At 45.2% G+C, this 24,536-nt stretch overlaps 1 protein-coding gene across 3 annotated transcripts in view; it reads left to right on the top strand.

Moving 5' to 3' along the window:
* The window catches only part of TMEM241 (transmembrane protein 241), a 110,239-nt gene that overhangs the window by 22,065 nt on the left and 63,638 nt on the right, over positions 1–24,536 (top strand). For all 3 annotated transcript variants that reach the window (XM_046026079.1, XM_046026080.1, XM_046026081.1), the window contains exons 4-5: positions 2,323–2,404; positions 16,843–16,920. In XM_046026079.1, the coding sequence (XP_045882035.1) occupies positions 2,323–2,404; positions 16,843–16,920 (160 nt within the window). The remainder of the gene's footprint in view (positions 1–2,322; positions 2,405–16,842; positions 16,921–24,536) is intronic.

Below are 24,536 nucleotides of genomic sequence, written 5' to 3'. Positions count from 1 at the left end.
TTCATCCAAATGCTCACACAGCTGCTCTGTAACCTTTCCCAGAAGTCTCTTTGGTCCAACTAGATCTGTGTTTATTTTTTATGGTTAAAGTCATTTCTTTCTTTTTAATATTTTATTTATCTATTTGTGAGAGAGCAAGAGAGAGAGAGAGCGAGAGAGAGTGCACAAGCAGGGGGAGCAGCAGATAGAGGGAGAAGCTCCCCACTGAGCAAAGAGACCGATGTGGGACTTAATCCCAGGACCCTGAGATCATGACCTGAACTGGAGGCAGACTCTTAGCCGACTGAACCACTGATGGGCCCCAGTTAAAGTCATTTCTTTGTTTTTAGGGTAGAAGGTTAAAATATAAAATGTCTCCTAGCTGTGTTTTCTTTTTCACATTCATGGTCACTCAGATGCCCTGATGTCTCTTGGAGCATATGACTGGGGAGGCATTTTCTTTGTTTAAGAGGGAACAGACCACCGCCTGGGGCCTCACTGAGCTCAGGTCTCAAGAGTATCAGGCCTGTGGCTGCTGGGCACTCCACTGTGTCACACACTGCCCTCCTCCCCACCTTCCCCGTGCTCCTTGCGGCGTGTACTGTGGGCTGCCTTCTGGTGCACTGCAGGCTGGGGGCCTGGAACCTGTCTCCCTTGACCCTTGTGATCTTAATATCTAAGAGGAAAGCCATTTCCTAGAAGAATAGCAATTGGTTTGATGTTCTGCTTGACACATGAGGATGGAGAATGCCATCTTCCTTTCTCTGTTCCCCTTTTGGGTGCATGTGCAGACCTCTCTTATTGCAGCAGGACCAGGAAGAACAGAGAATATTCCTCCGGAATTAGCTGCTCAGGCTGCAAAATCATGCTGTGTTTGCAGCTTATTTATTTATAGGTCAGTGTCTCCCATGAGATTATGAGCTCCTTGAGGGCAGAGAATGAAAGGGTGGCTTAAAGCTAGGGCTTTAGAGTCAGATGACCTGAATTCAAATTTTGTCTTTGCCATTACCAGCTCTTCTGGCCACAGGCACATTATTTAAATTCTTTATGCCTCAGTTTTCTCATTTGCACAAGGGGGATAATAATAATATTTTCTTCCTGAGGTGGTTGTGCAGATTTTATTTATTTATTTTTTTAATGTAGGCTCCACGCCCATTGTGGAGCCCAACACAGGGCTTAAACTCACAACCCTGAGATCAAGACCTGAGCTGAGATCATGAGTTGGATGGTTAACTGGCTGAGCCACCCAGGCACCCCATGTTGTGCGGATTTTTTAAAGACACGGCATAGAAAACATTCAGCGTAGTGCCTCGTTTGTAACAAGTGATCAAAAATGTTACCTGTGATCCTGCTGTTCACAGTAATTCTGGTGCTGTCAGCACCTTGCAAGTTGCTGTAAATATTTGCTGAATGAATATATTCAGGAAATAGGGTTCAGAAGCCTCACTAGAGACTAGAGACATTTGAACACCAGGTTGACTGGGAAGCGTACAAAAGCGGGTCTGATCACAGATAGAGTGCCTGTCCGTGCTAATAACGTTAACAAAGAACATTTCTCGAGCAGGGACCATCCCAGGAGAGTAGTTCATTGAGTTAGCTGGGGTTATTATGTTAAATTCTGCTGGATTGGTCTCATTTATTTCTGTCTATTATTAGAATAACTCTACGGAGCTGGCGTTAGCGGACCAAACGTGTTAGTGATGGATGGGGGCTGCAAGAGATTGCTGCTTTATGCAAAAACCGGGATTTTGCTTTTCTCGAAGAACTCATGATTCTAAACTGTACTGAGAAAAGCAGTTTTGGGTGTGGCCACAAATAAATCAAAGAAATGCACCCTTCAGAAGTCCTTAGAGATTCCAGGTTAATGGTGGAAAGCGTCAGCACGTGGGCACCCAGCTCGAGGCCTAGCATTCTTTTTTTGGAATTCTGTCCTTTGACACTTTCTTCCTTTTGTTGTGGTTCCATGGAGCTGTTTGATACATTGCCTAGGTAAATAGTCTTTTTACATTCTTAATATTTCGGCATGAGTTCAAAGCCTCTGGCTTCTTAAAATCCAAAGAATAATGTCACTGCCCCTTTAAAAAAAAAAAAATCAGATCTGTTCTCTCTCCCAAACTGCCTGAAGCCGTCCTCCATCTCGTCTGTGCCCTGTTGTGGGCTGGGAAGCAGATGGGGTAGCTGGATAACTCTGTCAGCCTCCCTCACTCGCTGGGGACACAGACAGGTCACACTTCCCAGGTTGCCCAGAGATATTAAGACAAGGACTGTTGTCATATTTGGTGCATCCGAAGGGTCATGCCTTGCAACAGACAGAAATCTGATGGCCTCTTTCCCTCTTCCCAGATCTGATGTTTGGACATGGCTTCCTGCTTCCGTGCTGTTTGTGGGTATAATCTATGCTGGTTCCAGGGCACTATCCAAACTGGTAAGTGTTAGAGACTTTTTAGAGAGACAGTTTCTCTTTCCTCCTCCCCTTTGCTTTTTAACTTTTTGCAGCTTGGATGAATAGGGGACAAAACAGCTTTCATAATTGTACATCTAGATTGGAGAACAGTGTGGGGCCTTTTACCCCTCTCCCTGAATTGAGGATGACCAGATAATAGGCTTGGGCCAACTTGTTTTATAAGACGAAGAGGTGTAGATGAAAACACAGGGAGAGAGAAGGTGATTTTGATGGAGCCTGACACAGACAGGGCCAGCCTTGATGCGGGCTGTCCTCAGGAGCAGGGAGAGCAGGCTCAGCCTGCTCCTTGCTTCTGAGGAACTGTAACCCTGCCCACTGGTGATGTGGACTGAGGAGTGCTGGGCTTAGTTGCCCTGTACATGCCTGGCACAGCGTTGGTACCCAGTCCATGGGGACACTATTAAAACAACTGTCCCCCTGTTCTCCCACCTCAGCTGCCCAGGTTTGAGCTCTTCAAAGGAGGGAACTATAAAGAATAAACTTCTTCCGGGGCACCTGGGTGGCTCAGTGGGTTAAGCCTCTGCCTTTGGCTCAGGTCATGATCCCAGGGTCCTGGGATGGAGCCCCGCATCGGGCTATCTGCTCAGCAGGGAGCCTGTTTCCCCCTCTCTCTCTTTGCCTGCCTCTCTGCCTACTTGTGATCTCTGTCAAATAAATAAATAAAATCTTAAAAAAAAAAGAAGAATAAACTTCCTCCAGTTACCTTATATGAAAATACAAAAATTGGGTTATTTTTTCTATCAAAAGAGAATTCGTTGATACTGCCATTGACCAGAGACTCAGAATGAGGTTTAAAAGCCAGTAATGCCTCTTTCTGTCTTGTACCCAGACTGTTCATACTGTTTTTATCTGAAAATGATTGGGTTCTGACTTTTGGAAAAATGCAAAATTTGTGCAACAGTTTAGTCTTTTTATGCAAAGTCTGTTGTTATGTTGGACCCTTAGGTCTCATATATGGAAACATTAAAACAAACACCAAATCCACCTACCTGCACAACAGTATTATTGTTAGGACAACCCTGAAGTTTGCAAAATAGTGGTTAAGAGTTACTAATGGTGGGGGCGCCTGGGTGGCTCGGTGGGTTGGGCCGCTGCCTTTGGCTCAGGTCATGATCTCGGGGTCCTGGGATGGAGCCCCGCATCGGGCTCTCTGCTCAGCGGGGAGCCTGCTTCCCTCTCTCTCTCTCTCTGCCTGCCTCTCTATCTACTTGTGATCTCTCTCTGTCAAATAAATAAATTTTAAAAATCTTTAAAAAAAAAAAAGAGTTACTAATGGTGATTAAGTCATAATTTGTCTTTTGTGATTCATAAGCTTGAGTCATCGGATGATGTATCCCATGGGGGAGAAACGTCCTGCGTGGGCCCCAGAAATGACCCACGGCACATAACTGTACTCAGCCCAGAACCGGAGACCTGCACTGACTTGGGCTGCCCCTTCTTTTCTGTCCACTTCCTTGTCCGTGGCCTCGCTTTACACTCGCTGGCCTGCAGAGGGCGCTCCCCCTCGTAGAGCAGAACACAGGTGTTGATAAAAACAATGCATTTTTTCAAAGTTTTAATTTAAATACCACTTAGTTAATATCCAGAGTAGTAGTAGTTTCATGTGAAGAATCTTCATACATCATACAACAGCCTGGCTCATCACAACAGGTGCGCTACTTAATCCCCATCACCGATATAACCCATCCCCCACAGCCTCCTCCCCTCGGGTAACCAGCAGTGCGTTCTCTATAGTGAAGAGTCTGTTTCTTGGTTTGCCTCTCTTCTTTTCACTCGCTATGTTCGTTCACTTGAAAAACAATGTGTTCTTGTTCAAAGGCTTTGAAAATTTCTTATGGGATCTGAGAGTTACAGATGCCAGAATTTTGAAGTTTGAATGACTATTGTTGTGCTAATAATAACAGTATTTTTTGTTTGTATCGTGCTTTTTTGTATGTTTCCATAGTGATTTCCTTTGTACCTTTTTATGTGATTCTCAGTCACCTGACAGGCAGCGGAAGAGGCAGACGTTAATCACCTGACAGAGGAAGGAACTCAGGTGTGGAAAGTCTTGGTAACCTGCCTCTAGCCCCAGCTCGTGGCAGCTCCCCTGACTCCAGACCTTTCGCCTTTTTAGATTTTTCTCTTTAGGGCTATTTTAGAATAGCCCACGGTAGAGCAGTCAGGTGTAACTTTAGACTCTATTAGTTACAAGTTATAGAAAGCTCATAAACTATTCTAAGCAAAAAGGAAATTAATTGGTTCCTAGAATTGAAAAGCTGTAGATCAGGCAAGGCTTGATCCAGAGGTTCCAGTGACGTTCTCAGAACCCAGTTGTGTCTGTCTTTTTAGTTCTGTGCTGCCTTTGCTCCATTCCACAGCCAGGCTCTCCCCTCATGGGTGTTGTTGACTCCAGGCTCACATCCTCACAACATGAAGTCTGATGGCAGGAGACTCTTCCTCGTAGCTCCTGCAGGAATCTCAGGATTCACTCTGAACACATCAGTAGGACCACTGCCCTTCCCAGGTCTGAAAGCTCACCAGGAAGATAGAATTATGCTGATTGGTCGGCCCTGGATCTGGGTGTTCCTGGACCACTCGCTGTGGCTGCAGAGACTCACAGCACTGTTTGGCCAGTCCTGCTTGTCAGGGTCCTGCCTGGATCCCATAGACTGAAAGCGGGGCTTGCAGATCCTTGATATCAGGATGCTTCACCAAAAGAAGGGATTAGGATACTAGGTGGCCTAAAATCCCTCAGAAGTCCATTGTAAAGGTCAGTCCAGTACATTCTCAGGCAGATGGGGTGTTCTGTAACCAAAAACTATGCTTCTGGAAGTGTGATCCACTCATGGTGTCACTCTGGGAGCTCTTTTAGCTGCCCATGAGGAGATCGTGCCAGAATGTACATCAGCTTTGACACTAAACACTGTTTAGTTGAGTTGACATTTTTTTTCATAGCCAGACTTTTTGAAGAAGGAAACAGTGCACTGATTTACCTTTTGGCTCGAGCTCCTTTTTTGGGGGGAGGACTGATACCATCAGTGGCCCTGACCTAAGGCACAGCCTTCTTTAAAGGGTAAGAAGAAGCTGCTGCAATTCAAACTCTTTGAGCAAAGGGAAAACAACCCAAACCCCAGTATACCCAATTAGTGTGGGAGGAGTACAGAAAAGAGGTAGTCATTATTGTTTTTGAGTGAAATAACAGCCCAGCATCTTTCCTTTGTTTTCTGAGTTTTTTGTTTTTATATAGTTGCTTACAAATTTAAAGAGTGGGTTAAACACAAGGCACTCATACAGCTTGTGTTAGATAGAAAACAGGCATCAATATGCCGGTGGCAAGCTGTCAGTTTAATGAATCTACAAGGAATTGGGGGAAAGTGCTCCGTTAAAAGCTGTGGGTGTATTGTGATGCAGAACACTTTCTGGGGAGTTCTGCTCCATAAAGCCCTCCTTTATCTGACAAGATTTTGAAGCTCTCGTCTTCTGATGTACAACTCCTAAGAGGAAGCAGGTTTAACTCTGGAAAGGCGCAGCAGGGAGAATTCTTTACTGATTTTTCCACCTCACAACCGAATGATGTACAGAGTTAAGGGAAGGGGTTCTTGGGTTATCCATTCAGGAGATATTTATCAGGGATCTACTGTGTGTCAGGTGCTTAACGACAAATAAGAGATGGTTCCTGACCTTGAGGTGTTAGTACGTGCTGGGCACTTTACATCGCCCTTCTTCATGACGTATGAAGTCGGACTTAATTACTCCCCCTTACAGATGAGAAAACTGAGATCCAAATTATTTGGCCAAGGTCAACAGCACATAAATGTTAAAACGGAGGTGCCAACCCAAGTCCGTCCAACTGTAACAGTTTATTTCCAGATCCCCTCCAAATCATATCCAAGGGAGGTAAGCCCATGAGGACTGGGCTGGGGGCAGTGAAGAGGAACCGTGTATTTGCTGTCCCTTCTACTTGGGCTCGTTTGGGTCAGCTTCTCCAGCTATCCTGTGATGAATAAGGTCCCAGTGATGATGGCTCTGATGACAGGAGTGTCGGTCTTCGGAGGGTCAGTACGACCTCGACCAGTCATTAACACTCTTGTTGTAACTTCCCAGCCAAAGCCAGGTCAGTTCAATAGGATTGCCTCAAAGCCTGTGCTGGTGAGTGTTTTTAGAACAGATGTACAAAGTCAGGCATTAGTGAGGTTGCCAGTGGGAGGCCATCCTGGTGGTGGTGATGTGGCCGCTTAAACCATGTCATTTTCTTGCTTCGGGGAAGCCAGCGTCCGTAGTGCAGGACTCTGCAAATCTGAGTTAAGGCATCTTGACAGGACTGCTCTTGGTTCTCACCCAGCTCTTTGATCTTGGTCCTTCCCTAACTGTTGTCAAGGTTTGCCTTCCATGAGCATGATGCTCACTCCACGCATTGTGATGGAGATTGGCTGGGGTGTTGGTGAGGAAACACACACGGATAATTAGACCCAGATGGAGCAAATTAGTTAAGCCAACTGGAGCCTGTGAGTCCCCTCCCCATTTGTTTGGCCCGTATATTACATGAAGGAACTTGGATCTGCAAAGGAAAAGAATGTCACTGTTGATGTAAAATGGAGAGTCTTCTGCTGACGTTCGCTGGTACTGCTCATTTGAGGCAGCTCTCCTTCTCTTTCCTGTTGTTTTCTTCCCAGAGCTCACCAGAGTCCATTTGCAAAGATTACTTTTTAAGGTGTAGGCTCAGTGGCAAAATAGTAAACACTTCATCTGGATTTCTTTTATCTTCTTGCTCCATCTAAAGGAGATGGTCTCAGGGTGCCCGGGTGGTTTAGTCAGTTAAATATCTGACTCTTGATTTCGGCTCAGATCATGATCTCAGAGTCGTGAGACTGAGGCTCCATACTAAGTGGAGAGTTCGCTTGGGATTCTCTCCCTCAGCCCCTCCCACACCCCTGCTCTCTCTCTTTCTCTAAAATAATGAATAAATAAATAAAATTTTAAAGATGATGTTTTCCGTAACCTATATAAAATAACTTACTAAAACAGGGCTCCAAGGGGGAAACTTTATGACATTAGATTTGGCAATGATTTCTCAGGTACAGCACCAAAGACGCAGGCAACAAAAGAAAAAATAGACACATAGGACTTTATCAAAATTAAAAACTTTGGTGCGTCGAAGGCCACTGTCAGCGGAGTTAAAAAGGCAACCCACCGAATGGAAGAACGTATTTGCAAATCATCTGCTAAGGGATGTGGAAATAAAATTTTAGGCCGAAGATGGAGCTCCTCCTTTCTGGGGTGCTAAGTCAGCAAAGCAGACTTCAGCATTCCTGGCAATGCTCCGCTTGACCAGGAACACAGTACATCCAAACAACCAGTCAAACAACGCCAAGGCAGCTCTGGGTTCTATACCTCCTTGTTCCCTGATGGTCCTAAATAAAGTAGATACGCCATCCCAGCCGATCATGGCATTTCCCCGTTGCCACTTCTCATGCTTCATAAAGCTCATTCATTCTTTCCCAGGCCCCCTTGGGAAGAGGGCTCCACTTCTTCTGAGGTGCCATACTCCCCTAATCCAAGGATTGTTTTCCCTTGAATGAGGGACATCAGACTCGTTATTAAATTGTTTTAGTTTTGTCATTCGAAAGGGATTACTATCCAGAATATACAGAGAAGTCCTCAACTCAACAACGAAAACCAACCCAATTCAAAAATGGCCAAAAGACTTAAATAGACATTTTCCCAAAGAAGATGTACAGATGGCTAATAAGCCCAGGAGAAGATGCTCAGCGTCATTAATCATTAGGGAAATGCAAATCAAAACGATAATGAGGTACTACTTCACACCCATTAGGATGGCTCTCATCAAAAAGCCAGAAAATAACCGGTGTTGGGAAGGATGTGGAGAAAGTGGAACCCTTGGGCACTGCTGGGAATGTACATTGGCACAGCTGCTCTGGAAAACACTAGGATGGTCCTCAAAAAATTAAAAATGGATTTATTCTATGATCCAGCAATTTCACTTTTGGGTTCATACTCCAAAAAATTGAAAGCAGGGAGTTGAACAGGTATTTGTACCCCCACGTTAATGGCAGCATTATTTACAATAGCCAAAAGCTGGAAGGAACCCAAGTGTCCACAGATGGGGGAATGATGCAGGCTGTGGAATACTATTTAACCTTAAGAAGGAAGGCGATTCTGACCCATGTAACACTGCGGATGAACTTCGAGGACATTATGTGAAGTGAAACGAGCCAGTCATGACAGGACAAATACTAAATGATTCCTCTTCTGAGGTGCTTAGAATGGTCAAATCGTAGAGACCAAAAGTAGAATGGTGCTTGCCCGGGAGGGAACAGAGAATGAGGAGTTACTGTTTAATGGGGACAGTATGAATTTTGCAAGTTGAAAGAGTTCTGGAGCTAGAGGGTGGTGGTGATTGCACAGCGCTGTGAATGTACTTAATACCACTGAACTGTATACCTAAAAATGCTTAAAATGGTACATTTTATGTGTAAATTTTCCCTCAGTTTAAAAGGTTATATGAAGAGGAGGGGATGATAGCAGGTTCTCACTTGTTTCGCTCAGAATTCCTTTGGGTGCCGTAGGATGTGCACATTTGGCTTAACTCATTCAGTCTATGCACTCGTGTAAAAAGTATGAGAAAAATAATAATTCACTGAGAGCAGGCCAGTCTGCCCTCTGTTCTGGCCTGTACGTTTATGCCCCCAAGTGAATGAGCTGGAACACGCTGCCATCCCTTTAGCCTTTTCTTACCCCCAGGCATCTCACCAAGTTGGAAGAATCCTTGATAATTTATGATGTCGTTTCTTTCTTTTTTCTTTTTTTTAAGATTTTATTTATTTATTTGACAGACAGAGATCACAAGTAGCTAGAGAGGCAGGCAGAGAGAGGAGAAAGCAGGCTCCCTGCTGAGCAGAGAGCCCGATGTGGGGCTCGATCCCAGGACTCTGGGATCACCACCCGAGCCAAAGGCAGGGGCTTTAACCCACTGAGCCACCCAGGTGTCCCACAATGTAAATTTCTTGCACAGTAAGGCCCATCAGACACAGACCAGCTACTTGAGGTGATGAACAAAGAAACGACAGAGATGGCCTCCAAACTCACACTGGAGATACACTGGCAGGAGGGGAGGCTGGTCCTCTGCACTCAGAGGCTTTGCCTTTAGACAGTCCTAAGATTAATGTAAATAAACACTTAAATTTAACTCACACAAGTCAACTTAAAATATATTCATGGTTATGTAGGTGCACTCATTTGAATACCTCCCCATCCTCCAAAAAGGATGGGTGGTGACTTGAATAATTAAAATAAGATAGACATTTTTTAAGTAGACCCCACACCCAGCATGGAGCCCAACATAGGGCCTGAACTGCCCCCCACCCCCAAGATCAAGACCTCAGCTGAGATCAAGATGCTGATGCTTGACTGACTGAGCCACCCAGGCACCCCATAAGAGATAATTTTTTTAAAAGATTTTTTTATTTATTTGACAGAGAGAGACACAGTCAGAGAGGGAACACAAGCAGGGGGAGGAGTAGAGGGAGAGCTCTCTGCCAAGCAGGGAGCTGGATGTGGGGCTTGATCTTGAGCTGAAGGCCTACGCCCAGCGACTGAGCCACCCAGACGTCCCCAAAATAGACATTTTTTAAGAACAGAAATTTACAAGAAATCAAGGTACAGAATAATAGAAGAACTGGATGAGGCCACGGAGAGACTTAGCACATAGAAATTTATGGTGTAATATCCTACAAAATAAATGCAGATGGGGTCTGAATTCAATTTTCAGCATTCTCTAGCCAAATCATAAAGTTACAAGACTGCTTCTCCCTCTGCCCTCCCCCTGCTCATGTTCTCTCTGTCTCTCTCAAATAAATAAATGAAATCTTTTTAAAACTAATAAATAAAAAAGTTCCAAGACTCTCATCAGTGCTTGTAAGAGCAGAGGTCATTGCTACACCCGTCATGCAGAGTGTAACATACAGCGGTGTTGACTCACTGTGTTGTACACCCAAAACTAATGTAATATTGTGTGTCAACAATCTTCAGATTTAAGAAGTTTCAAGAAAAACAAGGGTGAGGTCATTGCTGAAGAAGAGCAAAGCTTCCTTGCTCTCAGGTTCTGAGTCCTCCAAAAAGGTGGGCTGGGCCACTTAGTGAGGCAGGGTCTCTGATAACACCCTTATAAGAAAACACAGTGACCGCCTGCTTTCTTAGAGCATTTCTGGGTGCATGATGAAATAGAAAAGTTCAGTAGAAGCAGTTATCTGGGGCTAAAACAGATACCCTGCTTATGTGGCTCCCTTCACAGACTGCCCTCAGGCAACCCTCTGGGAACATCATTTCCGGTGCGCATGCTTCTGATAAAAATTGGGTAGCCAACGACTCCCCCGCCTGGAGTGCCGTTATTCTGTTTTGTAGATTAAGCCCACACCTACATATCTAAAAATCACCCAAAGAGAAGATAGGATTGACATTCTTTTACAAAAATTAAGAAGCCAGTCCCAGGACTCTGCTTGGAAAAGGGGAGGGGGGGCGTCAGTGTCTGCAGTGACCCATGGCTGTGCCTGTGCACAGGGTCAGGATTTTCCATAGAAAACTGTTCTAACTCAGGCCGAACACCTGAACAAATAATAATCAAGGCCTCAGAATTTTCCATTCTGAAAAGCATGGGAATAATGAAAAATTGTAAGTAATAGATGCCAATTTCTCTTCCCATCCAGAGAAAAATGTCCAATGGGACGTGGATAAGATGTTGAATTTTAAGCTAATGGAGTCTAAAATTAGTTGCAAACTGTGCCCCTAAGTAACTAAATGATTGGCCTGCAGTGTAGTTGAATTTGATTAATTACATTTTGTAATGATGATATGGGCTTTACAGTAGTTGATCTTGGCCATTTTTCCTGATGAAAGATGGTAGGACCTTTTGTGGTTTAGGCTATACAACATGGAAGAACATACTTACATTTCTGTTCTCTTTAGCAGCAAACAAGTATGTAGATTTTCTAAAAGTGGTTTTCAGATTAAAAAAAATATTTATTTATTTGATAGAGATCACAAGTAGGCAGAGAGGCACACACAGAGAGAGAGGAGGGGAAGCACACTCCCTGCCAAGTAGAGAGCCTGATGCGGGGCTCGATCCTAGGACCCTGAGATCATGACCTGGGCCGAAGGCAGAGGCTCTAACCCACTGAGCCACCCAGGTGCCCCTGGTTTTCAGATTATTAAGAGGCAGGTTAAAAAAGAGAACCGAAGTATATTCCTCCATTTTCTCATCTGTATAATGGGAATGTTTATAGTATCTACCTCGTAGAGTTATTATGACAACTAAGTATGCAAAAGCAGTTAAAATGGCAGCTAGCACATAATAAGCACTCAGTATATCTTAGCTATTATTATGGCTATCATAATTTCTCAGAACTTTGGTCTGATTCAACGTAAGTTCTGCTGAACCTCACTTCGTAAGATAATAAAGGGCAGGTTTTCTTTCTTTCTTTTTTTTGTTTTTCAAAGATTTTATTTATTTATTTGACAGGCAGAGATCACAAGTAGGCAAAGAGGCAGGCAGGGAGAGAGGGAAAGCAGCCTCCCTCCTGAGCCGAGTGCTTGATGTGGGGCTCAATCCCAGGACCCTGGGATCACGACCCAAGCCGAAGGCAGAGGCCTCAACCCACTAAGCCACCCAGGTGTCCCATTCTTTCTTTGTTTTTTTTTTTTTTTTTTTTAAAGGGCAGTTTTCCTGAAAGAATCACTCACTCTGGGGTGTCCTGAATGGATGGCACAGTTTATAGATAAGGACTTGTACAGAGTTAGAGGCCAAGGAAAATTAGTAATTAAAGTTTGTGAACTGCATTAATCATTGTTTTTCATAGACCTTTATGGAGGCTGCGATGGTCAGTTGAAGAATGACCGTTTCTAAAGCCTGCTAGCTTCTCAGTAGAAAAATGGCCTAAGAAATCCAGATTTAAATTTGTTAAAGTAGAAATGGAAGCTATCCTTTAAAACCTATCACAGAGTTTACTCTGAGTTCACCAATTTTACATCATACCAGGGTTCTTACTGGAGGAAGCAGACTGGTGGGATTTGGAACCCACCAGTCCTCCTGGACTTGGTGGACAGTTGTAGGGCTAGAAGTTTGCCTTGGTGCGCTTGCTGTAATTGGGGTATCATAGCACTGAGGTTAGGAGCATGGGGTCTGCGGTTAGAGAAGCCTGCACGGGAGCCCTAAACCAGCCATGAGCGTTCAACAAGTTGCCTCGTCTTCACAGTGTTCGGTTCCTTGTCTATAAATCAAGGTACCAGCACTCAGTAACTGTGTTGTTGGAAGATTTAAATAACAGAATCAATTAAAATAATTAGCACGGTGTCCAACACATTGTTGGTAGCTCTCATTAGTGTACTTGAAAATCAATTCTGTGTGTAGCAATAAATCCTTTTCCAGAATGTGATCAGAGCAGGGCTTGGAGAGATTGACAAACCTAGTCACAGTTTATTAAAATTGAGAAAATTAGCCTCCTTGAGGTCTAGAGTTAGGGTCTAGAGTTCCTAAATCTCGCCTTCTTACTGGTTTTATAGTCAAGGAGGCAAAAGCATTTTTTTAAAAGATTGTATTTATTTATTTGACAGAGAGGTCACAAGTAGGTAGGCGCTCTGAGAGAGGGGGGAAGCAGGCTCCCTGCTGAGCAGAGAGCCCGATGAGGGGCTCGATCCCAGGACCCTGAAATCATGACCTGAGCCTAAGGCAGAGGCTTAACCCACTGAGCTACCCAGGCACCCCCAAAAGCATTTTTAAAAAGTCTTAATTTTAAATAAATAGCATCCAGGTCACCCTTTTATATTCATTTTCATGTACACATAATTAACCTAGCCAAGATTTTCTTTTCTGTCTTCTAAAGCCAAGAACCGGAAGGCCAGGCCCTAAGTTTGCCAAACATAGGGCTAATAATGCATTGAGCCAGTTAAAAAAAAAAATCTCTTGGGGCGCCTGGGTGGCTCAGTGGGTTAAAGCCTCTGCCTTCGGCTCAGGTCATGATCCCAGGGTCCTGGGATCGAGCCCCGAATCGGGCTCTCTGCTCCGCGGGGAGCCTGCTTCCTCCTCTCTCTCTGCCTGCCTCTCTGCCTAGTTGTGATTTCTCTCTGTCAAATAAATAAAATTAAAAAAAAATCTTTAACCGTCTTAAAACACATAAAAGTTAATTCAGAATATGAAAACTTAAGAGGAATAAAAAGAAGCACAAAAGACCAATGAAAAATTAGGAATTAATAAAGTATGATTTTTTTAACTTCACTTTAAAAAAAATTTAATTCCAGTGTGGTCAGCATACTGTGTTGTATTAATTTCTGGTGGACAATATAGTGATTCAGCAGTCTCCTACATCACCTGGCGCTCCTCACAGGTGCAGTCCTTAATCCCCATCACCTAGTTCCCTCACCCCCTCCCCCATTCCCACATGCCCTCTGGTCAGTTTGTTCTCTGTACTTAAGTGTCTGTTTCTAGGTTTTTTCTTTTTTTTTTCCTTTTTTTTTTTTTTGTTTCTTAAATTCTGCATGTGAGCAAAATCATGTTTGTTTCTCTGACTTACCTCCCTTAGCATTATACTCTCTAGCTCCATCCATGTTGTTGCAAATGACAAGATTTCATTATTTTTGATGGCTGAGTAATATTCTGTTGTATATATATACCATCTCTTCTTTATTCATCTGCACTTGGACTGCTTCTATAATTTAAATATTGTAATTCGGGGTGCATGTGTCTCTTTGAATTAGTGTTTTAGTATTTTTTGGGTAAATACCCAGTAGTGTGATTGCTGGATCATAGAGTAATTCTATTTTTTTTTTTTAAAGATTTTATTTATTTATTTGACAGACAGAGAGAGGGATCACAAGCAGGCAGAGAGAGAGGGAGGGGGAAGCAGGCTCCCTGCTGAGCAGAGAGCCCGATGCGGGGCTCGATCCCAGGACCCTGAGATCATGACCCGAGCCGAAGGCAGAGGCTTAACCCACTGAGCCACCCAGGCGCCCCTTCTATTTTTAACTTTTGGAGGAACCTCCATACTGTTTACCAGGGTGGCTACACCAGTCTGCATTCCCACCAATGGTGCACAAGGGTTTCTTTTTCTCCACTTCTTGCCAACACCTGTTGTTTCTTGTCTTCTTAAGTTTAGCCATTCTGACAGGTGTGAGGTGAGATCTCATTGTAGTTTTGATTTGCATTTCCCTGATGATGAGTGATGTCGAGCGTCTTTTCATGTGTCTGTTGGCCATCTATAGATCTTCTTTAGAGAAATGTCTGTTCATGTCTTCTGCCCATTTTTAATTGGATTATTTAATTGTTAAAGTATGACTTTATTAGTTACTTAATTTTATAAAGTGTAATTTTAAAAGAAAAAAACTAGATTGAGTTGCACTTTTAATGAAAGATAAATTAAGAGTAGAAATGTTACAAAGGCAGGAAATAGAAGGCCAGAACTCCAAAAGAAATAAAATAGTGCAAGTTAGAACAAAGTACTAAAATAGGGCAGAGCTACAAAGTTATAAGAGTTTTAAAAACAAGGTAAAAATATATCCTCCAAAAAGATAAAGACTAGATCCATCTGGAAGTAGGCGAGCGGCATGATCTTAAGTGGGTTTTCCAAGCTGGCACGATTTCCCTGCTCAGGGTTCTCTGTCGAGGCTGCTGAGGGCAGGCTACCTGTTAATACTGACCACCTTTCACTCAGTGCTCCTGAGCCACTCATCTAGGTTGTTTACCTACTTCTGTCATTCCTCCCAGGTGCTCTGGGTTGTAGGTATTGTTACCCCCAAACAGAGGAACAAACTAAGGTTAGCCTAGGCTCGGTTTCACCTATGCTCGGTCTTTTTCTGCATTTCAGGAAATATTGCTATCATCATCAACAACAGAGACAATAACAAAATCCCATGCCCTTTAATTCTTCCTGCTCACTGGGTCAAGATTAGCCACCGAATTAGAAGAGACAGCCATTCTTCGCCAACGGCCCAGCGATTGTAAATGCGTAGTGGGTGCTCCGTGTACCTTAATAACCCTCTGGAGTGTTAGGTTCTTTTAGTATCGTTTTCCCTCCCCCCCTTTTTTTTTCCTTTTCTTTCTTTCTCCTTTTTTTTTTTTTTTTTTTTTTTGGTGAAAAGTTGATCCTGGTTACTCAAATATTTACCTCAGCTTAGTCTCCTAAATGTTTCCTTAAGGTGGACACTCTCCCTTGTCATTGCCACCACCAAGTTCAGGTCGCCGTCTTGCCGTTCCTTATGTTAGTTTGTCATGGCGCCTGTAACAAATGACCACATACCAGGTGGCTTAAAACAGCAGAAACTTATTCTTTCCAGTTGTGGAGGCCAGACATCCGAAATCAGTATTGTTGTGCCCAAATCAAGGTGTGGGAGCAGGGCCACTGTACGCTCCAGAGGCTCTAGGGGAGAATCCATGCCTTGGCTCCTGCTGCTTCTGGCAGCTGCTGGCATTTCTTGGCTTGGGACTGCATCACTTCAGTCTCTGGCTCTATGGTCACTGCGCCTCTCCCTCTGTGTGCATCAAATCTCTTTCTCTTACACAAATCTCTATGTGTGTTTGCATTTAAGGCCTCCCCAGATAACCAAGGGCAAACTCCCCATCTCAAGGTTCTGCACTTAATCACAATTGCAAAGACTCCTTTTTATCATGTCAGGTGACATTCACAGGTCCCAGGGATTAGAGTGTGACTATCTTGTGTGTGTGTGGGGGGGTGTCCATTTTCTAGTCTGCCGCACCTCTAGACTTTCCCAACCACCTCTCCCTTTTGTCCTCTGCGGGGAGCCCAAGTTCCTTTAAACATGCAGATCTAATCCTGTGACTGCCTTGAAACTCTCAGCAGCTCCTTGGCTCTTGACGGCCTGATGACCTCTCCAGGTTCTTTTCCCCAGCTTCCCCCTTCACGTTCCACCACACAGCCCCACCCCCGTGTGTGTTCCTGGAGGAGCGGGTTCACTCGCACCTGGGTGGCCCCTCTCTCTGCCTCTTGTTGAGTGGCTCACTCCAGTTCGACATTCCATTCTCATTTCGCCAATGGACGTCGGTTCCTCTCCCCAAGCTGGGTGGGTGCACCTTTTGTGTATCCCGTGAGAACTCTGACCTGGATAGGGACAGTCTCCTGATCACATATGCACCCTGGGTGTTTCCTGCACCTGGCACAGTGCCTGACACACAGTAGGTGCTTAATAAATAGGCGTTGAGCCTCTTACCTTGCCAAGAGTAATACTATTAAAGAGAGCGCTAATCCACGCCAGAGAATTTTCGCTGGGGAGGATTGTGTATGCGAATGCCAAAAGTTCCCACGGATCGTTATTTTTAAGCAGAAATCAAGTATTATGTAATTATGGGATCAAAGAAAACATTTTCATGCTTATTACATTCTGTTTTCTTTCAGGCCATTCCTGTGTTTCTCACTTTGCATAATGTAGCTGAAGTTATCCTCTGTGGGCACCAGAAGTGTTTTCGGAAAGAGGTAAATGGTAACGCAGAATGCTAGTTTCACTTCCTTTGCTTTAACTTTCAAAGATGCACCTTTTCTTATGGCCCAAATTAGTGTCTACCTTTTCCTGCCATCTGTTTCCTGATGGTGGTCAAAGCTGCCTGGCAGTCGTCCCTCATTTCAAGGATCATGTTTTTGACATCCCTTTGGTTCATCAGATGTACGTGGGGAACTCGTGGATCTGAGCGGCATTCAGCTGCGGGGCAGGGCAGAGCGAGCACCCTGGGATACAAGGAGGAGTTTACTGTGGGCAGAGGAGGAATGGGGGTGGAGGGCAGCCTTCCTGCCCACAGTGCGTCCCGGGGCCACCAGGAAATACATGGCAGAGCCTCCCAAAGGGTGCTGGGAGCATCGGCCCACCCTGGGGGAGTCCCCTTTGCTTCCCAAGTGACACCCAGCTCCCAGGGTTGTTGGGAGGACACAGCAAGGCACCCGTGTTAAGTGCGTCCAACAGTTTCTGGCCCACGGTAGCTGCTCTGTACATGTTTGCTGTATCTATTAACATTATTAGTAGTGGTTTTAATTTGGTTTCTCTTTTGGGAGTTCTTTCTTTGTAACATCTGCCCTTTCGAAATGGTTTTGCCTACAGATCTGGAACTTTTCAACTAGAGAGGCTAGTTGGCCATTCAGGCAGCTCACTTCTTACAGGTGTGCAGGGGAGAGAGGTGTCCTTCCCATGGCTGAGGCCCCTCCGCACCCCCGTGCACCCTGTCACCCCTGCCTGCTCCTTGCAGGCAGCTCCATGGACGGACTACCCCTTCTGTCCCAGAGAGCTAACCTCTCTCTCTCTCTCTCTGCTGGCTTTCTTCCCTCAGCCCTCAGACACTCTGTGTTCTCAGGCCCCCAAGGACAGAGCAGGCCCTGGGAGACCCGCTCACAGTAGCCCAGCTCTAGGAGGCTGTTTCTAGAACCGTACCAGTGGGCTCCCTTGCCTGTGCACCCCTCCGCCTCTGCCCTGCTGCCTCCTTACCCACCCCCAGCACAGCGCCCAAGGGAGGGTTGGGTTCGGAGCTGTCCACCGCCTTGTGTCCCTCTCGCCTCCAGCCTGCTTCTGATTCTGCCTGCACCGTTACCCTGAAGTGCTCTGGCCCATGTTCCTGATGCCTGCATTGCTGTGACTCTGTTGGCCTTTTACACCACGTTCATCACCACGTTCGCCGCTGCCTTCCCTTGAGTCTCTTGGCCCCCGTGACCTGCTGGTTCTCTCCCCCAGTCTATGGCTCCTCCTCCTCCTTCATTCGTCTGCCCTACAGGGTCTCCCAGGGCTGTGGGTCAGGAGCCCTTTGTTCCCACGCACACACTTTCTGGACAGCCTCATCCACACCCATGGCAGCCTCCCTCTCAGTTCACTGGTGACTCCTGTGTCCCATGTCTGACCCAGAACTCTCTCTTGAGCTCAGACCCCCATGGCTGCTGCCTCTGGCTCTCCCTGCAGCTGTTTCCCAGGCGTAGGATGTGCAAAGGGACCAAACTGGAACCGCTCTGTTTTCATGACCTGCTTCTTAGTGATCTTGATCCTGGTCATCACCACCCAAGTCAGAAACATAGGGGACCACTTTGAGTCCTGGTCTCATCATCCTTCCCCCTACACTCTATTTCTGAATCTGTCCCCTCATCTCCCTTCCACTCTGCTCCCACCTTGGGTAAGGCCCTCATCTGTTTTTTAGGGCTACCTGGCTAGGGGCTGAATGAGATCTTGCTCCCCTGAGCCCTCAAGCAGCCAAGTAGGGCCCGGGGTGAGCAGTCCTGGCTTAGATGGTTGTGTTCTGTGCACGCCATCACCTGCCTTCGCCTGCCGGGTGTGCTGTGTGCCTGGCCGGTTTCCCTGCCTCTCCCCATGCTCCCCTTCCTCCACACTGCACCCAGTTGACCTTCTGAAACAGATCTGATCTTGTCCCCCCATGTACGTGGGAGCTGCCCCTGACCTGCATGGAGGCATGCAAAGATTCCATATACCTTTCAGGTTTTAGAAAATCCAGCCACAACAAAACTTTTCATTTTTCCTAGACCATGTCATGACGTGTTCTTTTCTGTGATCTGTCAGAGACCCTCTTCAAGCACCCACTCATTCATCGCGATTATATTTACGTACCTGTGTACACGCCCACCATGCCAGGCTCCGGGTCTCCCGTAGAGAGCAAAAGGCAACAAAAGGCATGGTCTGGCTGTTCTGGGCTGTTCTTAGGGAATATCAGCTGAGCACATTGTGACACCCACCCGCCAGATTGTATGGCCACAGAGTCCCCTACGGGGAAGTGACATTCAAACACAGACAAAAGCTGAGCAGGAGTTCAGCAGGTGGGGTGAAGGGGAGGGCTCCCAGGAAGAGGAAGCGGCAGATGCAGAGGACCAGATATCGGAAGGGACTCTGCAGGAGTCACTCTGGGCCAGTGCAGCTGGCGTTTGATACGAGAGAGAGGAGGGCTTAGGATGAGGCTGGAGACTTAAGACGAGCCTTCGATGCTGAGCAAGGAATTTGGGGTGTATGCTGCGTGCAGTGGGAGACCGGGGTTGGGTGCAAAAGGCCAAATGGACTGATCAGATTTATGGTAGGGGAGACGGGACTGCAGGAGGTGAATGGGGCGCGGTGGCAACTCTTGAGTTCTCACAAGGGAGGCCCTCGGTATTTGAGGTCGGTGTGCGTGCAGTTGGAGCCTGACACCTTGGACACCTTAAGAAGCATGAGCACCTCTCTCCAACACTTGACTTATCACACCATCTTGCGATTTCCATATTTCATTAATTCTAACATGTGCTACTTTTTCTCACATTAAAAAAAATTATCTATAGTTAGGATGCTTCTAAAATCAGGTGTGCCCAGGTCAAATGCTCTCTTTCTTAGTAATATATAAAGAATGGGGAACTTTACACTCGGGGACATCTGAGATTCAGCGCAATGAGGTTGGAGTTTCCCTGGGTCTCTGCCTGCTTCCTCTGAGTCCCCTCCTCTGCGCGGACCACATGGTTCTTGTCTTCGTAGCCCTCGAGTCCAGCCCCAGGACCGCTGCCGAACTGAACATTCATGAACTAGTCACTGAGCGTCTGAAACTCCCCAAGATGCTCAGCTTCTGGGAGAGGGACTCATGCTTCCTGTCTACAAAGTGAATACTTTTGTTGTGAATTGAAAATGAAGATTTACCTGGTCTGGGGAAGAGATCCAGGCATCTCTGCAGGATGTCGTTTCCCGATGGACCAGTCAGATCACATAGGCGAGGTTGAGTGTAGGAGACAGGTCAGAGCGTCCTCAGGGGTATTTCCATCAGGCAGAGACCAGGGGCCAGTCTTCCAGGCTGAGAGGACCTGTCCTTGGAAGAAATTGTATAAACCAGAATATTTTGAATCTTCATCTCCATTTCATCCCTAACACTAAACATCACTTTGTAAAAAAATTTTAATTCCAGTACAGTTAACATACAGTGTTACAGTAGTTCCAGGTGTACAATACAGTGATTCAGCACTTCTATACATTACTCCAGGCTCATTATGACAAGTGCACCCTTAATCCTCTTCACGTATTTCCCCCATCCTCCACCCTCTCCCCTCTGGTAACCACCAGTTTGTTCTCTACAGTTGAGAGTCTGTTTTTTGCTTTATCTTTTTTTCTATGTTTTTGTTTGTTTATTTCTTAAGTTATATGTGTGGTAGTTGTCTTTCTCTGATGGATTTCACTTAGCATTACACTCTCTAGCTCCATCCACGCTGTCACAAATGACAAGATTTCATTCTTCTCTTTGGCTGAGTGATATTCCGTTGTAAGTATATACACCACTTCTTCTTCTTCTTTTTTTTTTTTTAAAGATTTTATTTATTTATTTGACAGACAGATCACAAGTAGGCAGAGAGGCAGGCAGAGAGAGAGGAGGAAGCAGGCTCCCTGCTGAGCAGAGAGCCTGATGCAGGACTCGATCCTAGGACCCTGAGATCATGACCTGAGCTGAAGGCAGAGGCTCAACCCACTGAGCCACCCAGGTGCCCCTACACCACTTCTTCTTTATCCATTCGTCTGTTGATGGATATTGGGCTGCTTCCATAATTTGGCTGTTGTAAATGCCAATGTAAATGTAAATGTAAAAAAATGCTGCAATAACCGTGGGGGTGCAAATATATATTTTTCAAGTTGGTGTTTTCATATTGTTTGGGTAAATACTCAGTAGTAGAATTACTGGATCATACGGTAATTCTATTTTTAATGTTTTGAGGAACCTTCGTACTGTTTTCCACAGTGGCTGCACCAGTTTTCATTCCCACCAGAGAAGCATGAGGGCTCCTTTTTCTCCACATCCTTGCGAGCACTTGTTTCTTGTGTTCTTGAGTCTAACCATTCTGACAGGTGTGAGGTGTATCTTATTATGGTTTTGATTTGCATTTCCCTGATACCGAGAACATTGGGCATCTTTTCATGCCATCTCTGTGTCTTCTTTGAGAAATGTCTGTCCATGACTTCTGCCCATTTTTAATCAGATTCTTTGTTTTTTGGGTGTTGAGTTGTAACAGTTCTTTATGTATTTTGGATACTAACCCTTTGTCAGATGTGTCACTTGCAAATATCTTCTCCCATTTGGTAGGTTGTCTTTTAGTTTTGTTGGTTATTTCCTTTATAAACAATATCGTTTCTTGTCAAGGTAAATTAGGAAATAGTTGCATGAATTATGTACTTATTTAGTAATTTTTAAAAAACACCTTTCTTTGCTTTATGAATGTAATAAACTACAGTAAGTTGTAGAACATGTAGAGGAAGAAAGTCCCAGAAATCAACTGTGATCTTACTTCGCACAGGCTACTACTCTATTCTGTCGGACATTTTTCTAACATACATGTGTAAACATACTGTCACAAATGATATATCCTATTTTCCACTGATCAATTTGTCAGGAATCTCTATTCATGTCCTCATTCCACTCCACATGGAACATGATGTGTTGGCCAATCTCTGTTTCTAGACTTGCAGGTGGTTTCTAGTAGCTTGGCATTAAAATCTGCTCTGTGATGACGATGGAAGATTGGCCGTGATCTGTTCCCATAGGATTCATGTTCCTGATCACTTAGCCTGGAGCCTCAACAGAGTGACCAGATGTTACCAGGAGCACAGCTGTGTGACATATCTTAGACTTCACCTGTGACTCACCTGCAGGCCTGTTTTGTCCAGCATGTATCAGTTTCACCAGGCTCCTCTCCAGAGAGTAAGGTTGGCCTCCTTGGGACCTTGTTCCCAGGTTATAAGGATAAGCTCTGTCTGGGGTTCTTGGTCACCATCCATGGCTCTTTGTGCTTGCATGCACAAACACACGCACATGTAGTCCAACTCTAAGGTAATATGGGGCTTATAGAATTAGTCTCACTACCTTGCAAATAGACTTGTCACAGCTGAACATGAGAATGCTGCTGTTCATCCTTTTGTTTATTTGTTCCCCATTTATTAAGTCTACACTATGTATCAAACATTTGGCTAGGCCTGTGGTTGTAAACACACACTGTGATGCCCGTAGAATGTCACGTGGGCTAGAACAGGGGTGTGGGTGGACCGGGGTAAGTCTGCTTAGAAGGGCCAGGGGCAGGATTTGAACCCAGTCCTGCGGCTGGTAGGAATTTTCAAAGTGCACTAGGCAAGCGGAGGAAGCAGCAGGTGAAGGTAGGCGTCTGAAAGGGCTGGCGGGTGTCCCTGCTGGACTGGCCGGCTGGCGGTGGCAGAATAGTGTCATAAAAGGTCAGGCTCCAGGGCTAAATCTCCGAAGCTCAGACCCTGGGAGCTTGGGCAACTTTGCTAACTTCCCTGGCCTTGGTGTCTGCCTCTGTATCATAGAACCGGAGACGTAAATAACCGATAATGAAATAAGTCAATACACGTTGGGGCCTAGAACAACCCTGGCACAGTCATCCTCAGAGGAAGTTAGCTGACCCCCCTGGAATGTTAGTTATTTATTGTTATTTTTGTTGCTGTGACTTGAGAAGTTATACTGACCCTTCAGAACACTGACATATCACTAGGACTTACCCCTGGGTGACTTTCAGACTGAGGAGTCTCAAAAGGAGAATGCCTGACGTTAACTCCTGAGTTGTTTTCAGAACCTCGGGAAGTGGAGCTTAGTAATGCGTTTAATGCTTGTTCTCATCTCCGTATCTCAGGTTCTGAAGGCGTTTACAATAAAAAAGCAGCCTTCCTCTGTGGAACGGGTGAACTCTTCCACGCACCGTATTGATCTGCTGCCCGGTGACGGAAGCCCCCAGACAGTTGCTGGGTGCACCTGTTACCACTCACGGACCAGCTGGAACGTGCTCTTTAGCTCTGTCCTGTCTGTTCCTGCTTTTCCGCCCAGCTCTTGAGATGTTGATTGCCTTTAGACCGGAATCTTTTATTTTTTTTTAATTTCTTTTTAAATTTTTAAATTTTTTAATTTTTTAATTAACATATAATGTATTATTAGCCCCAGGGGTACAGGTTTGTGAATCGCCAGGTTTACGCACTTCACAGCACTCACCATAGCACATACCCTCCCCAATGTCCATAACCCAACCACCCTCTCCCTACCCCTCTCTCCCTGGTAACGCTCAGTTTGTTTTGTGAGATTAAGAGTCTCTTATGGTTTGTCTCCTGATCCCATCTTGTTTCATTTATTCCTTTCCTACCCCCCAACCCCCCGACGTTGCCTCTCAGCTTCCTCCTATCAGGGAGATCAAATGATAATTGTCTTTCTCTGATTGACTTATTTCGCTCGGCATAATACCCTCTAGCTCCATCCACGTTGTCGCAAATTAGCCCAGAATCTTTTAGTGACACATTTCCCCACCATGGGGCACTTCTCCAGGTGCCCTGAGCCAGGTCACCCTTTTGGGTCATCCTTTCCGTACTGTAGGGATGGGTCCCCACCAGGTGGCGGTGGAGTCACGGTTGGCACCGGCAGTTGAGGCAGGTTCCTCAGCGATGAGAGGAAAGGAGTTAGAGATGCAAGCCACTGCTTTGCACACAAATAGGATCTATTTATGAAAACAATGCAAACGGGATTATTTAGTAATGCGTGAAAACTGAATATGGGCTTCATAGCAAACCGTGTTACCTTGTCAGTCTCCACATTTTTTAAAAATGAAGATACGGTTGACCTATAACATCATATTTGTTTCAGGTGTCAACATAATGGCTTGATATTTCTATATCTTGCGAATGATCACCATAAGTCTAGTTAGCATCCATCACCATATGTAGTTATAAAAATTGTTTTCTTCTGGTAAGTACTTTCAAGATCTACTCTTAGCAACTTGTGAATCTGCAGTATGCTATTAGTAACTCTAGTCCCTGTGCTGTACATGACATCCCCAAGACTGGGGGATGTCTTTTGTAACTGGAAGTTTTTACCTTTTGAGTGCTTCATTTTTATTTTTTTAAAGATTTTATTTTATTTATTTGTTAGAGAGTAAGAGCACAAGCAGGGGGAGTAGCAGGCCCAGGGAGAAGCAGGCTCCCTGCTTAACAAGGAGCCCAACATGGGACTTGATCCCAGAACTCGGATCACGACCTGAGCTGAAGGCAGATGCTTAATCAACTGAGCCACCCAGGTGTCCTTTGAAGTGCTTCGTTTTTGAACACTATATTCATA

This window comes from Meles meles, chromosome 12 (genome assembly GCF_922984935.1).
Source record: "Meles meles chromosome 12, mMelMel3.1 paternal haplotype, whole genome shotgun sequence".
Lineage (NCBI taxonomy): Eukaryota > Metazoa > Chordata > Mammalia > Carnivora > Mustelidae > Meles > Meles meles.
Note: the sequence above shows the minus strand (reverse complement) of the source record. Positions and strands in the feature narration are given on the sequence as shown.